This window comes from Sapajus apella, unplaced genomic scaffold, assembly GCF_009761245.1.
Source record: "Sapajus apella isolate SASKATOON/1434 unplaced genomic scaffold, GSC_monkey_1.0 scaffold63, whole genome shotgun sequence".
Taxonomy (NCBI): Eukaryota; Metazoa; Chordata; class Mammalia; order Primates; family Cebidae; genus Sapajus; species Sapajus apella.
Window position 1 is genome coordinate 7,298,573 of NW_022437003.1, and position 16,090 is coordinate 7,314,662.

The 16,090-nt window shown below is 36.1% G+C and overlaps 1 protein-coding gene across 3 annotated transcripts in view; it reads left to right on the plus strand.

Moving 5' to 3' along the window:
• NUP153 (nucleoporin 153) overlaps positions 1-16,090 on the plus strand; it is an 80,093-nt gene that overhangs the window by 23,525 nt on the left and 40,478 nt on the right. For 2 of the 3 annotated variants that reach the window (XM_032247648.1, XM_032247649.1), the window contains exons 3-11: positions 1,539-1,787; positions 1,938-2,077; positions 2,299-2,427; positions 8,215-8,331; positions 8,421-8,465; positions 8,727-8,780; positions 12,110-12,256; positions 15,385-15,437; positions 15,684-15,810. In XM_032247648.1, coding sequence (XP_032103539.1) covers positions 1,539-1,787; positions 1,938-2,077; positions 2,299-2,427; positions 8,215-8,331; positions 8,421-8,465; positions 8,727-8,780; positions 12,110-12,256; positions 15,385-15,437; positions 15,684-15,810 — 1,061 coding nt within the window. The remainder of the gene's footprint in view (positions 1-1,538; positions 1,788-1,937; positions 2,078-2,298; positions 2,428-8,214; positions 8,332-8,420; positions 8,466-8,726; positions 8,781-12,109; positions 12,257-15,384; positions 15,438-15,683; positions 15,811-16,090) is intronic. The other variant, XM_032247650.1, reaches the window with a different exon arrangement.

The following is a 16,090-nucleotide window of genomic DNA, read 5'->3' on the forward strand; positions in this document are numbered from 1 at the left end:
AGTATGATTTAGCATGTGGTAACAGTGGCTTCTCAATGATTGAGGAAAGGATGGCTCATTTAAAAGATTACCTTAGGTTATAAACAGGCTAACCATTTGGAAAACTGTGAAGCTGAATCCCTCCTTTACTCCTGCCTTGTAACTAGTGTCAGATGGGAGTCAAGATGAGACATTGAAATAAAAGCAACTATCAAAATGTGGGTAAAAGTTATTTTTTTATTTTTTATAGTCTCAGAATGATAAGACTCTAAATAAGATACAAGTTATTTTCTGTATTAAAAAATACACCATCAAAAAACTGGAGAAAAACAACTATTTTATCGTATCACATCGCTCTTACTAGTTTAAAAAAATTAGCTCTTATTAATCTTATTAAGAGAGACTACATCAATAACAGAAATGTAAATGACCAATGCATATAGGGAAGGATGCTCAAAACCCCTCTTATTTAAATACATGCAAATAAAAAACAGTGATGTCATTTGGCATATTAGATTGAATAGAAATCAGAAAAGGTTAATACCCAGTGTTGGAGATTGTGGGAGAAATGTCTTTTGTCATCTGGAATATAACTTGGTCAGGAAATCCATTGAATCACAATTTAATATCTGTCATAAGCAAAAATGAACATGCAGTTTGGCTGTGACAGAGCAATTCCACATATAACTGCTTCAGCTCATTTATGGGCTCAACTTCACATGTACTGAATTATATTTTTTGTGGATAGCTCAGAAATATTTGTTTACTTTTCTCCTCATGATTCTCATACATAAAATGGAGAACTATATATTTCTCTGAAAGAATATTCTTAAAAGTATGCACATGACAGCGCATGTATATTTGATGGGGTATTGGAAAAACAATTGAATAAATATTTACAAAGATATAATAGAATACAATGCAGTTTTGTTTCTTTAAGAGAAAGCATGTCACTGTGTTTCCTGGGCTGGAATGCAGTGGCTGTTCACAGATGTGATCATATTGCACTACAGCCTTGACCTCCTTGGCTCAAGTGATCTTGCCTCAGCTTCCCAAATAGCTGGGATTATAGATGTGTGCCTCTGTGCCTGACACAGTGTTTTTAAAAGGAATGCTCTGTAGAAACAAGACTGTCTTGGTAAATGAAGAAACAAATCACAGAGCAGGATGCATAACATGATTGTTTTAGGGAAAATATGCATACAGAATATCTGGGAGGATATACATATTAATTAGGGGTTATATCTGGAAGGACAGACTTATGCCTATTTTACGAGTTTGCTTATGTGGCTTTTATTCTTCTATGGGCAGGTCGTATAGTCACTGTTCAAGTTGTATGTGATCTCTGAGCTATATTTTGACACAAGGTAAATTAATTTTAGTTAGTTGAAACTTTGTTTTGCCTACAACCATGTTACATTGGGCTTATGGGAGGCCTTAGTGGTTTGAATTGAAGCTGTTATATACTGTAGTTTGTTTTCTTAAAGTAAAAACCATTTTTGTTGTGGTAGTGTATTGCTCTAAGTTGTATATTCATAATATTAATGCTTTCTTTTAAGAACCTTCAACAACTAGTACTGCTTCAAATTATCCAGATGTGTTAACAAGGCCTTCTCTTCATCGGAGTCATCTGAATTTCTCCATGTTGGAATCCCCTGCATTACATTGTCAGCCATCTACATCCTCGGCATTCCCAATTGGCAGTTCGGGATTTTCCCTTGTAAAGGAAATTAAAGATTCTACCTCGCAGCACGACGATGATAACATCTCAACTACCAGTGGTTTTTCTTCAAGAGCTTCTGATAAAGGTATTCTTGACGTGGTAGTATATAATTTGGGCAGTAAATTAAATTTTATGGGTTTTTTTTTTTCCTGAGTTGTAATTTTTATTTTGTATTTATAAAAATCTAGGATCTTGTATTGGTGTTATTACTATGGATTATGTAATTTTGTTTTAGATATAGCTGTTTCAAAGAACACTTCATTGCCACCTCTGTGGTCCCCAGAAGCTGAACGTTCTCACTCACTCTCACAGCACACTGCCACCAGCTCAAAAAAACCAGCATTCAACTTGTCTGCCTTTGGAACACTTTCCCCTGTGAGTACTAACGGGGTTGGATGTAATCCTATTAGTTTTGAGTGTTTATTGCTTACATTTTCTTTTTTTCTTTTTCTTTCTTTTTTTTTTTTTTTTTTTTTTTGGAGACAGAGTCTTTATGTGTTGCCTAGACTGGAGTGCAGTGGTGCAATCTTAGCTCACTGCAGCCTACACCTTTTGGGTTCATATTGCTTATAATTTATCATTGTGTTTCTGTGCAGTCACTTGGGAATTCTTCAATCCTTAAGACCAGTCAGCTTGGAGATTCTCCTTTTTATCCTGGAAAAACAACATATGGTGGGGCAGCAGCTGCTGTAAGACAGTCTAAACTACGAAATACACCTTATCAGGTAGGTTCCAGTAGAAGGGTTGATGACCTTTTTCTTTCACTGTAACTTGATAATAAATTACTAAAAAAAAATGAGTTTCGTTATAATGTTCTTTGGGGAAATTAGTAGCTGTAGAGCTGTAGATCATATTTTTTTCATTTATGGTATATTATTTTACACCTGAGTAAACATTTTATGTATTAAATATATGTGTGTATCTCAAGAAATGTGATGATTCTTTTTTTTAGATTAGGTAAAAATTACACATACTAAAATTTACCCTTGTTTTAGAGTATTTGAGTTTTAACAAAACACATTATTGTGTGTATAACCCCTTCTACAATCAAAATATTAATCAGACATTCACCCCAAATTGTTACCTTATGCATCTCTTAAGTCAACCCTTCCTTCTCCTACCATCCTCTGGCAACCCCTGATCTGTCTTCTTTCTTGTAGTTTTGGCTTTTCCAGAGTGTCTTATACATTTATCATACGTAGCCTTTTGAGTCTGGCTTATTCTACGTAACATAATGCATTTGAGAGCCATCTGGTTTTGCATCTTTTTTTTTCTTCTTTTTCTTTTCTGAAGTGAAGAAATTCAACCAAAGGTTTTGTATCTTTTAATAGTTAGTTTTTATTGCCAAGTAGTATGTTTAGTACAGTTGGTTTATTATTCACCAGTGAAAAGACACTGAGTTGTTTCCAATTTTTAGCAATTATGAAGGAAGCTGCTATGAATGTTTGTGTGAGTATTCATTTTCATCTCTCTTGGGTAAATACAAATACTTAGGAGTTGGATTGAGGGATCGTATGGTAAGTATACAGTAAACTTTATAATAAACTGCCAAAGTTTTCCAGAGTGGCTGGTACCAGGTTGCATTCTGACCAGTAATGTAAGAGTTGCTCTGCATCCTTGTCGGTACTTGGTATTGTCAGGTTTTTTTTGTTTGTTTTTGCTATTCTAATTGGCATGTAGTGATAACCCCAACTTGTGATTTTAATTTGTACTTTCCTAATGACTGATGATGTTGAATGTCTTTTCATCTGTTTATTTGGTGCTTATTTGCTATCAGCCTATTTTTTGGTGAACTATCATCTTTCGTGAAGTATCTGTTCACATCTTCCACCCACTTTAAAGTTGGGTTATTTTCTTATTAATACATTCTGAGAGTTCATTTTTCATGGTATAAGTCCTTTGTTACATGTTTTGCAAATATTTTCTCCCATTCTCTGGTTTATCTTAACAGTGTCTTTTGAAGAGCAGAAGTTTTACTTTTGATGACATTGTGTGTGTGTGTGTGTGTGTGTGTGTGTGTGTGTGTGTGTGTGTATTTTTGCTACCAAGACATTCAGTAGGCACATGTGTGTGCGTGTGTGTATTAATGGTTTCATGCTTTTGGTGACATATCTGAGACATTTTTACTTCATTCCACATTAGATTTTCTCTTACATTTTCTTCCACAAGTTTTGTAGTTTTAGGTTTTAATTTAGGCCTATGATTCATTTTTAGTAAGTTTTTGTGTGTGGTATGAGGTATTGGTCAAGGTTCATTTTTATTTTGTAAATTAAAAAGTTTTTTAAAAAAATTAAAGATGGGGATGTTAGTATGTTGCTCGGGCTGATCTTCAACTCCTGGGCTCAAGCAGTCTTCCTGCCTCAGCCTCCTAAAGTGCTGAGATTACAGGTGTCCCTGGCCAAGATTCCTTTTTTTTTTTTTTTTTTTTAAAGACATATGGGCCTGCAGTTGTTCTAGTACCATTTGTTAACAAGACTGTTCTTTGTTCATTGAATAGCTTTTGCACCGTTTTTGTTTTGTTACAGGGTCTTACTCTCTCACACAGGCTGGAGTGCAGTGGCACAGTCATGGCTCACTGCAACCTGAACCTTCTGGGCTCAAGTGATCCTTCCACTTTAGCCTCCTGCGTAGCTGGGACCACACACGTGCACCACCATTCCCAGCTAAATTTTTTTTTTTTTTTTTTTTTTTTTTTTTTTTTTTTTTGGTAGCAACAGGGACTCACTAAGTTGTCTAGGCTGTTGAATTCCTGGGCTGAAGTGATCCTCCCACGTTGGCCTCCCAAAGTGTTCAGATTACAAGTATGAGCCACCACGCCCAACCTGCACCTTTGTTGAAATCCAGTTCACATGGTTTTATTTCTGGATTTTCTGGGTTCCCCTCTTCCCCCACTGATGTGTGTGTCTTTCCTTTTGCCAACACTGCACTGTTTTGATTGCTGCAGGCTTACAGTAGGTGTTAAAATTAAGTGATATGAGTATTCTGATTTTGTTCTTTTTCAAGCTTGTTTTGGCTATTTTTTTAGGTCCTTTGCTTTTCTATAAAAATTTTAAATCGGCCTGTTTGCTTCTACAGTCTGCTAGGATTTTGGAATTGTTTTTTTTTTTTTTTTTTTTTGAGATGGAATCTTGCTCTGTCACCCAGGCTGGAGTGCAGTGGCGTAATCTCAGCTCACCGCAACCTCCGTCTACTGGGTTCAAGCAGTTCTGCCTCATCCTCCCGAGTAGCTGGGACTACAGGTATGCACCACCACGCCCGGCTAATTTTTGTATTTTTAGTAGAGTCAGGGGTTTTACCATGTTGTCCAGGCTAGTCTTGAACTCCTGACCTCAGGTGATCCACCCGCTTTGGCCTGGGAAAGTGCTGGGATTATAGATATGAGCCAGCTTGCCTGATCATGATTGAGATTGCATTTGAGTCTGAAGACCAATTTAAGGAGAATAAACATCTTAACAAAATTGAGTCTTTTAAACCGTGAACATGGTATATCTTTCCATTTAGTTGGTTCATAAATTTTTTCATCAGTGTTTTGTAGTGTTCATCATACACATACTGAACATATTTTCTTAGACTTATACATAAAACTTACATGTTATTGGATATTAGTCAAGAATATATAACCTGAATAGTCTTTTCTTTTTTTTTTTTTCAGATGTTCCATTTAATTAACATTGCTAGTCTTATCTTTTCAATAAATTGAGTTCATAATTTAAAATACCTTCCAGCAAAGAAGCTTCAGGCTCAGATAGCTTTGCTGATGATTTCTACGAAACATTTAAGAAAGAAATAATACCAATTCTACACAAACTCTTACGTATAATAGAAGAGTAGGGAACACTTCCCATTACATTTTATGAGACCAACATTATTACCCTGTTACCAAAATCAGGCAAAGACATTAGAAGACAGCAACAGACTATTATTTTTCATGAATTATAGACACAAACCTTCTCAACAAAAATATTTGTAAATGTAATCCAACAAATTTAAAAAGGAAACTACATCATGATCAAGTGGGGTTTATCCTGGGAAGGCAAGGTTGACTCAGTATTTGAAAATTAATGGGATTAGGCTGGGCGCAGTGGCTTATGCCTGTAATCCCAGCACTTTGGGAGGCCAAGGCAGGCAGATCACCTGAGGCCAGGAGTTTGAGACCAACTTGGCTTTCCGTCTCTACTAAAAATACAAAAAATTAGCTGGATGCGGTGGTGCATACCTGTAATCCCAGCTACTTGGGAGGCTGAGGCAGGAGAATTACTTGAACCTGGGAGGTGGAGGTTGCAATGTGCTGAGATCACGCCACCACACTCCAGCCTGGGTGACAGCGCAAGACTCTGTCTCAAGAAAAAAAAAAAAAGAAGGGAAATGGGATTTACCATGTGAACAATCTAAAGAGTAAAAACTATATGAACATTTCTATAGATACGTAAAATATTTTTTAAAAATCCAACATTTAGTCATGATAAAAATTTTCAGCAAACCTAGTAATAGATGAGAGCCTTCTACCTGATAAGGTGCATCTACAAAAAAAAAAAATCATCTAGCATCATATTTAATGGTGTGAAAAAGAGAGCAAGGATGTCTGCTATCACTGCTACTGTTCAACATCATATTGCAGGTGCTAGCCAGTGCAGTAGGCACAAAAGAGAAATGAAGACATACAGATTGGAAAGGATATTATTCCTATACACAGATAACATGCTTATCTACATAGAAAGTCCCAAGAAACTACAAAAAAAGCTACCACAACTAATAATAAGTGAGTTTAACAGTGTCACAGGATACAAGCTCAGTATACAAAAGTCACTTGTATTTATGTACGTATATTGGCAGCAATGACTTTGAAATGCCAGTATTTGAAGATTTTTGTCTCGTTTTTAGATGTTGTACTTGCTTTCCTAATTAGATGATTCTCCCATGTGTAACTAACAGTAATTATGAGACTTATTTCTGAGTGTTGGTGGAGGACAGCATTCTGTTGTAATGAAGGGGTTAACAGAATGGTGTTAAGTACACACAGAGCTTTTCCTAAAGCTTAAGCTAGCTTATAGTACTCTTAAAATATTTTTTTTAATAGTCATAATATGCTGGACACAGTGACTCATCCCTTTAATCCCAGCATTTTGGGATACCAAGATGGGAGAGGAGTTTGAGGCTGTAGTGAGCTATGATTATACCACAGCACTTTAGCCTGGGCAGCAGCGCTCAGACCCTGTCTCGAAAAAAGGAAAAAAAGAAGAAAAAATAGTTAAAATAGTTGAGCATGTTAGTAGAAGTTAAAATAAGGTAAGCCTGTGATTGATAGAATAGTCTTAAGTGTAGAGTATGGGCGTACTTCCTCTCTTACTGCTAGTTTTGAGTCATATAGCTTTAATGCTAAGTCCTTACATACTCTTAGAATCCTTTTCAACCCAGGGTTCCAAATATTTATAATTGACATTTAGAATGAAATCTACTTGCTTTTTCTTTTCTAGAGTATGAGAGTTGGGAGACTTTATATTAAAGATTCTCTAATTTAGTTCCGTTTTATTGATTAGTGACAAGACAGACTGTCATATTTTCCTGGGGGATATTTTAATGTTTCCTCATCTTTGCCAAAGCTTCTGGTTGGATAGCAGTTGTTAATAAGCACTAAGTTCTTAATAACTAAAGTAGCATACTGTAGCTACTCTGAAAATGTAGCGAATGTTTGCTGTCTGATACAGGAACAGTATTTATAGTGTAGTTCAATTTTTCAGATGTTAGAAGTTGTTTATAAAAAGTGGATTATATATTGGTTGTAATAAAATGTGTTAAAAATATTATTGCTAAATTACTGCTTTCATGGTAGCCGCTTGTTGGAATGTTATAAAGCATTCTTGAGAAAAGGAAGTGTTTTTTATTGTAGTTATTAAAGGGTACTTGCCTATTTTTTTATAAGGTTTTTTCCAGACTCTGGTTTTCAGAAGTTTAAATGTCATGTGTTAAGAAATAGCCGGATTATTTTAAAATACTCTTTTTGTGATACTAACTTTTGAGAAACAAGTCATTAGTATTAAAATTTTCAATTTCATTGCAGTAGAATCTGCCATCTCTTTGTTTAGCCATCTTGGAATTTACTCTAATTAAATGTTATTTAATGCTTAGGATAACTGATATTTTAATTTGTTTTTCAATAATTTAATGTTTTTTGATTTAAATATTATGGATAAATGGATCTAAGGTGATACTAGAACTTTTTTTCAGTTGCCCCATTTATCCCATGTGACGTAACTGACAGACTTTTCTTTAGAATGATGCATGCTCTCTTATTTTATTATTGTAAAGGTGATTTCTCCAGCAGAGAATTGAATTTCCGATAAAGACATAAAAAAGTGTAACTTTTAATGATACCACCTAGAGATAAATTGCTGTTAACATATTAAATCCTGTTTCACTTTGGACATCTATTCTATTTTGTAAATATTTTCATTGCATGAAATATGTGCCTTAGATTTTATGTTGCAACAAATAATCTAGGGTTTACTTTATAGGCACCAGTTAGAAGACAGATGAAAGCTAAGCAACTCAGTGCACAATCTTACGGTGTGACCAGTTCAACAGCTCGACGAATATTGCAGTCTTTAGAGAAGATGTCAAGCCCTTTAGCGGTAAATTTTAAAAATCACAATTAATACAGGAGTGTGACAAAACTTGATATTAGTGAAAAATCTTAATTTTATTTTTTCACCATTAACAGGATGCAAAAAGAATTCCATCCATTGTTTCTTCTCCTCTGAATTCTGTAAGTTGAGTTTTAAACCTTTTTAAAACATATTTTTCATTCAAAAATTAGCCAGGCGTGGTGGCGTACGCCTGTAATCCCAGCTACTTGGGAGGCTGAGGCAGGAGGATTGCTTGAACCTGGGAGGCAGAGATTGCAGTGAGCCGAGATCATGCTACTGCACTCCAGCCTGGGAGGCAGAGTGAGACTCTTGTCTCAAAAAATTTATATATATATTTTTTATAACTCCCCATCTATTCTAATAGTATTTTCTTTTTTCAGCCTCTTGATAGGAGTGGGATAGATGTCACAGATTTTCAGGCCAAAAGAGAAAAGGTAAGACTTCATTAGCATTTAGTTATTTAAACTGTCTGCAATTTTGTTGTGTTTAAAGTTCACGAGTACACAGATTGGATTTACTTTAGTCATTAGGTTACATGTTTGAAAAATATTCTTTTTCTTTTTAGCGCAGTGGTGCGATCTTGGTTCATTGCAACCTGTGGCTTCCAGGTTCAAGTGATTCTTGTGCCGCAGCCTCCCTAGGTAGCTGTGATTACAGGCACACAGCACCATGCCTGGGTAATTTTTGTAATTTTAGTAGAGACAGAGTTTCACCATGTTGGCCAGGCTGGTCTCAAACTCCTGAGCTCAGGTGATCTGCCCAGCCTGACCTCCCAATCAGCCACTGTACCCAGCCCTGAAAAATAATATTCTTTTACTTGGTCATTTTACTTTCTTCTGCAGGCCTCAGGACATGTTGTATGTGTAGTAGATACTCATCCATTCAATTTTTTTTTTTTTTTTTTGCTATATAGCATTTCCATCTTCAGGATCTTGAGAGACTTTATAGTTTACTATTACCTTTTGGTAAATAAAAATAGGAGTGATCAGCCAGGCATGGTGGCTTGTGCCTGTAATCCTAGTACTTTGGGAGGCCGAGGCGGGTGAATCAGCCGAGGTCAGGAGTTCAAAAAGAGCCTGGCCAACACGATGAAACCCCATCTCTACTAGAAATACAGAAAAATTAGCCGGGCATGGTGGTGCACGCCTGTAATCCCAGCTACTTTGGAGGCTGAGGCAGGAGAATCACTTGAACCCAGAGGCAGAGGTTGCAGAGAGGTGAAGGTTGCAGCAAGCCGAGGTCGCACCACTGCACTCCAGCCTGGGCTACAGAGCGAGACTCCATCTCAAAATAAAAAAAAAAAAGAAAAAAAAAAAAAAAAAAAAAAGGAGTGATCAAAGCTTGAGGTGAGGTGTTTAGACATTCAGTAAACTGAAGTCCTCTTGCACATCATCGTCTTTGTATTCTTTCCTCATTAACCAACATTATGTCAAATCTGTTGTGTGTAGTAGAATTTCAGTTAGGCACATCTCATCAGCCAAACAAAAAAAATACTGTTCCAAGATAGTGGAACTAATAAAAAAATTGATCATTACAGCTTGCTGCCCTTTCGATATATTCTGTTTGCTTAAAATTAACTTTGGAGGCAACTGTGGGAAAAAGATATAATGTTTGATAGTTTGGGTTAAAGAGGTATCTTTTGTTAGTTTATTTATAGCTAGTTAAGGATCCTTCAGGGAAAGCTGACTCTTGGATTCTTATTTATGAAAGCATGTTTTGTAATACCAAGTTCCTCAACAGTATTTAAATTATAATTTCATGAATTAATTTCAGGGACTATATTTGAGATATTGGTAGATTATAATTATCTACTGAAATTCTTACGCAAAGAAAGCTAAAATTGAACTTTTTTTTGGAAGAGTGTTGCTTCTCAATTTTTAGAATTACCTAGACATTTGTAATTAGGCAAGAAGGAATCTATTATTAGCTTCTATGATGGGATTAATTTAAGCCGTTAGCTTTTCTCAACCCCTCATTTATATCAGATTATTTTATAAAAAGAGGTGAAATTTAAAAATTACATCGTAAGTTCTTATCAATAAGAGTTTTACTAGTGGTTGAGTATAGTATCCATAAAAGTTTATTAATGGATGCTAAGAAATAAAACACCAAAATACAGTGTCATAGCTCATGTTTCACAGATGTTATCAGAACAGTCTACAAAATAGACTCTCTTATTGAGTTGTAAGGTCACATTTGCAAGGAGGTTTCAGGGAAGAGTTAGTAACTATACAGAGGCTTTGCCCTGGAAACCAACGTTGTTCACAGCTGCTGCTGAATGAAAGGACTCTTCTTAGGATTACAGTCTTTGGACAGAGTTAGAAGCTTTTGGCTGTGTAGTGGTTTTATACCAACAGGATTTTTACTATGTTTCAGTGTAGCAAAGGACTGTTGTTAACAAAATACTTGTGTACTAATATAATAAAATGAGTTCCTTTTCCAGTTTGGAAGTCTTAACAGTTATTTACCATTTAGACTTAGATTGTAAGATTTTTGGTTTGGTATTTAAATAACAATGGGGAAAATCAACTTGGAGAGGGATTTGCTCACATTTTTGGGAATTTAAATATTCTCATAGCTGGGTGTTTTTTTTTTTTTCCTTTCTTTTTTTTTTTGGAGACTGAGTCTCATTCTCTCTCCCAGGCCAGACTACAGTGGCACATTCTCAGCTCACTGAAACCTTCTCTTCCCTGGTTCAGACAATTCTCTTGTCTCAGCCTCCCGAGTAGCCGGGATTACAGGCGCATACCACCATGCCTGGCTAATTTTTACATTTTTAGCAGAGACGGGTTTCACCATATTGGCCAGGCTGGTCTCGAACTCCTGACTTCAAATGATCCACCTGCCTCAGCCTCCCAAAGTGCTGGGATTACAGGCATGAGCTACCATGCCTGGCCCATAGCTGGTTTTAAAATACCTAGTAATTCGGGGAAAATGTGACAAAAGTAAATTTTAGTTAATGTATTTAAAATTCACCCTGAGTCAGGTGCAGTGGCTCATACTGTAATCCCAGCACTTTGGGAGGCTGAAGTGGGGGGATTGCTTGAGCCCAGAAGTTTGAGAGCAGCCTGGGCAACATGGTAAGATCTCATTTCCATAAAAAATGGGAAAAAAAAAAAAAAAAAAGCCAGGCGAGGTGCCTCATGTCTGTAATCGCAGCACTTTGGGAGGTTGAGGCAGGCAGATTGCTTGAGCCCAGGAGTTCAAGACCAGCCTGGGCAACATGGCGAGACACTGTCTCTACAAAAAATACCAAAAACAATTACCCAGGCTTGATGATGCACCCCTGTATTCTCAGCTACTCGGGAGGCTGAGGTGAGGGGATACACCCAGCCCAGGGAGGCCTAGGCTTCAGTCAGCTGTGGTCTGGGCGACAGAGCAAGAGTTTGTCTCTGAAAAAAAAAAATTCTAAAAAAGTCAAAATAAAATTAACTCTGTAAAAGCTTAAATTTGTAGTGCTGTTTTGAATATAGTTTTGTATACGTGCATGTGTGAAAAGTGATTAAGTCTGGAATGAAATATAGTGTATCCATGAAGCCATTTTAGAATTATTTGTGTATATTTATGTGCATAGACGTATAGATAGATAGAAACCTTTGGCTCCACTTACCAGATTTTCCTGTTGTTTGTTTGTATCTACTGTATATTTCTTTAGGAAGCACTCATGGTCTTTAGGTCACATTAGCTATTGTCAAAATTTAGATATGAATCATTGGTTTATGTGAAAATAAATGTTTGTCTTTGATTTCTGTTTACCTGTAAGGTGGATTCTCAGTATCCTCCTGTTCAGAGACTTATGACCCCAAAGCCAGTTTCCATAGCAACAAATCGAAGTGTTTATTTTAAACCCTCTCTGACTCCAACTGGTGAATTCAGGAAGACTAATCAAAGAATAGATAAAAAGTGCAGTGTGAGTATATGTATATTTCCACCAGTCTTTGAATATTGATTAGAATGAATGGGACTAAATAATGTAAAATATAGGTACTCTACTATTGTATTCTAGCAACTATGTAACGTATAAAAGTTGTGAGTTAGTGATGATTATGAATTGGTATGCTTTTAAAATAGTTGTCACCTTGATCAAATCTTTTTTTTGAGACAGAGCCTCTGTCGCCCAGGCTGGAGTACAATGGCATGGTGTCAGCCTACTGCAACTTCTACCTCCCAGGTTCAAGTGATTCTCCTGCCTCAGCCTCCTGAGTAGCCTGTTTCTTGTTTGTGGTGTTGTTGAACTATCTGAAAGTAAATTTCAGACATTATCTTTTGAACCCTAAGTACTTTGACATGCGTCCCCTAAGTGCTTTCTCCTATATTATCCCATCTACGAAAATTAATACTAATTTCTCAAAATTATCTAATATCTAGTCCATATTCAAATGGTTTTTCAGAGCTGCTTTTTTGAACCAGGACCCAAGTGAGGTTCAGATACTGCTTTTGGTTTTGTTTTTCCAGTCCTCAAACCCTCACCTTGGCCACATTGGTTTCTGTTTCTTGAGATAATTCACGTATCATACAATTCTCCTATTTAAAGTTTTCAATTCAGTGGTTTTAGCATGTTTAGAAAACACTTTATAAATGAAGTGGTGGTGGTTCAACTGTTCAGCCATCATAATTGTAAATTTTAGAAGATTTGTATTGCTATCAGTCCCACCCTTCAAAAATCTCATACCCATAACCATTAGTAGTCACTTAGCATAATGTTTTCAAGGTTCATTCACGTTGTATTTGTATCAATTCTTTCTTTCTTTCTTTCTTTGTTTCTTTTGAAGACAGAGTCTTCCTTTGTTGCCCAGGCTGGAGTGCTGTGGCATGGTCTTGGCTCACTGTAATCCCCGCCTCCTGGGTTCAAGCAATTCTTCTGCCTCAGCCTTCTTAGTAGCTGGGATTACAGGTGTCTACTACCATGCCTGGCTCATTTTTTTGCATTTTAGTAGAGACAGGGTTTCACCATTTTGTCCAGGCTGGTCTTGAACTCCTGACCTTCTGATCCACCCTCCTTGGCCTCCCCAAAGTGCTGGGATTACAGGCCTGAGCCACTGTATCCGGCCCATTTCTTTCCTTTTTATGGCTTAATGATATTTCACTGTATGGATATACTAGGTTTTGTAGATATTTCACTATATGCATATACTAGATTTTATTTTATCCATTAATCAGTTGAGGGACATTGGGATTGTTTTTACTTTTTGGCTATCATCAATAATGCTTCTATCAACATTTGTGTATAAGTGTTTTTTTGTGGACATGTTTTTATTTCTCTTGGGTTTAAACCTAGTAATGGAATTGCTGGATACATAGATTTTTGAAGAGACCAGGCAGATTGTCTTATTAAATGTCCCATAACCTGGGTTTGTTTTTTTTTTTTATGTCATTTAACTTGTGTTTATTTTATTTATTTAACACCTTACTGTTTATGTCTTTGCTTAAATTTAATCTCATTTCTAGCAACTCAATTTCTTGAAAACCTTGAATCTTAGGGTAGTACAGTGATTGCCCATGTACTTTATGTTGATTCAGCAGTCATTAACATTTTGTCATGTTTGTTTTATCTCCCTCCATACTTTTAAGTTAACATTAAAATTTTGAAAAATATTTTGAACGTAGGGTGGTCCTGGTGGCTCATGCCTGTAATCCCAGTGCTTTGAGAGGCTGAGGCAGAAGGATCACTTGAGGCCAGGAGTTTAAGACCAGCCCAGGCACCATAGTGAGACCTTGTCTCTAGAAGAAAAAAAACTAGCCAGACATGGTGGTGTGAGTCTGTAATCCTAGCAAGGCGAGAGGCTAAGGCAGGAGAATCACATGAGAGCCCAAGAGTTGGAGGCTGAAGTGAACTATGATTGCACCTCTGAATTCTAGCCTGGGTGACAGAGTGAGACCCTGACTCAAAAAAAAAAAATTTTTTTTTGAACATAATTTGTATTTTTACAGATTTGTAGGAAAAATTTTAAGAACTTCGCATTTTACTACATTTGTTTTATCTTTTTTCTGTATTCTTATAAACAAGGGATTTCCTTACATAATGCGTAACAGTGATTAAAACCCAGAAACCTAACTGGCACAGCACTGTAATCTACAGATTTTATTTACATGTTGTCAGTTGGCCCAAAAGAAAAAATTCTAACATCATGTCTTGCATTTAGTTATCATGTCTCTTTGTCTTCATTAGCCTACAACAATTCTTTTGTTTTTTTGTTCTTGTTTTGTGTTTCACAACATTGGCAATTTGAAGTATAGAAGCTAGTTAATGTTCTGCAGTTTTATTATTATCTGATGTCTCCTCATGATTAGATTTCAGTTATGTTCTTTGGCAGTGAAAACCATCGAAGAAGTGTGCTGAGCTGTTCTCAGTGTTCAGAAGGCACAGGCTACTAGTTTGTCCCATTCCTGGCAGTGTGGTTATTAAATAAAGTGGTGTCTGTGAGGATTCTCCACTGTAAAATTACTATTTTACCTTTTGTAATGAATAAGTATCTTGTGGAAAGGAAACTTTGCCATTATATTCTTTTCAGCCACGAGTGTTAGCATTATTGATGATTCTTGCCTGTATCTTTTTGGGCACTTAATTGATTTTTCATATTATAAGGTAATTCAGACTCATCACATACATTTCCTGCCCCAGCCCTGTAATCAGCCATTTTTCTGAGGAGTCTTGATTTCTTTCAGTGGACGTATTTGTACTTTTAAGTTGCAGAGTGTCATTTCGAAACAAATACCTTTGCATATTTGCTTGTACAATTAACAGGACAAAAAGAGGGATAAGTAGAACTAATTTTGTGTTAGGTTAGTGAGCATATTGTCTGTACTACCATTTTGTTAAAATAATGGTTGTGCTCACTGTCATTTTTTGGTATAATTTCACCGTAACTCTTGGTTACCATTCAGAAGGCAGGGCATAATTTCAAATTGTAGGACTCATTAACTAAAAAGCCATCAAATTCCTGATTCTAAATATTAAAATTAATGGGAAGCAAGGTGGTACTAAGAACATTATAACACATAAGCAAACAAATAAATATGTGTGTATTTCCCCTGCAGACTGGATATGAAAAAAATACGACATCAGGACAAAATAGAGAACAACGAGAAAGGTACTATCATTTCTTATACAGCTGTACCGCTTTATATTTAATTTGTAAGGTCTATATTTGACTTACATGTACTTTTTGGAGATTAAGATCAATGAATAGAAACTTTGTACAAAGAAATCTAAGATTTTAGAATCACATTTTGTTGTATATTTTCTTGTTAGCAGTTCCAGTTTTTAGGTATTTAGTTAATAAGTTATGGACAAGAATAATATATCAATTGTTTTAATTTTTTTTTTTATTTGCCAGTGGCTTTTCATATCCAAATTTCAGTTTGCCTGCAGCCAATGGTTTATCTTCTGGAGTAGGTGGTGGAGGTGGCAAGATGAGACGAGAAAGAACACGCTTTGTTGCTTCTAAAGCTCCAGAGGAAGAGGTAGGGTTGTACACTCATATACTCTTCAGGTTTATTTAAAAAGCGTTGGTGTGGTGGTGGTAAGGGGAGAGCTGTAGGGGTGGGGTTTGAGGAGACCCAGAGCAAAATTAATCTGCCCTGGAAACAGTCCTTTCAAAATTTATGCTGAAAATCTAACCTAGTACCTTAAATTTTATGGGTATCATAGAACAAAACAAAACTACCCATACTTTTTCAAATAGAGGAATTGCAATTGAAATTATTTGACCCTTGGTATTACTGTATAGTTTTGTGTTTGTAA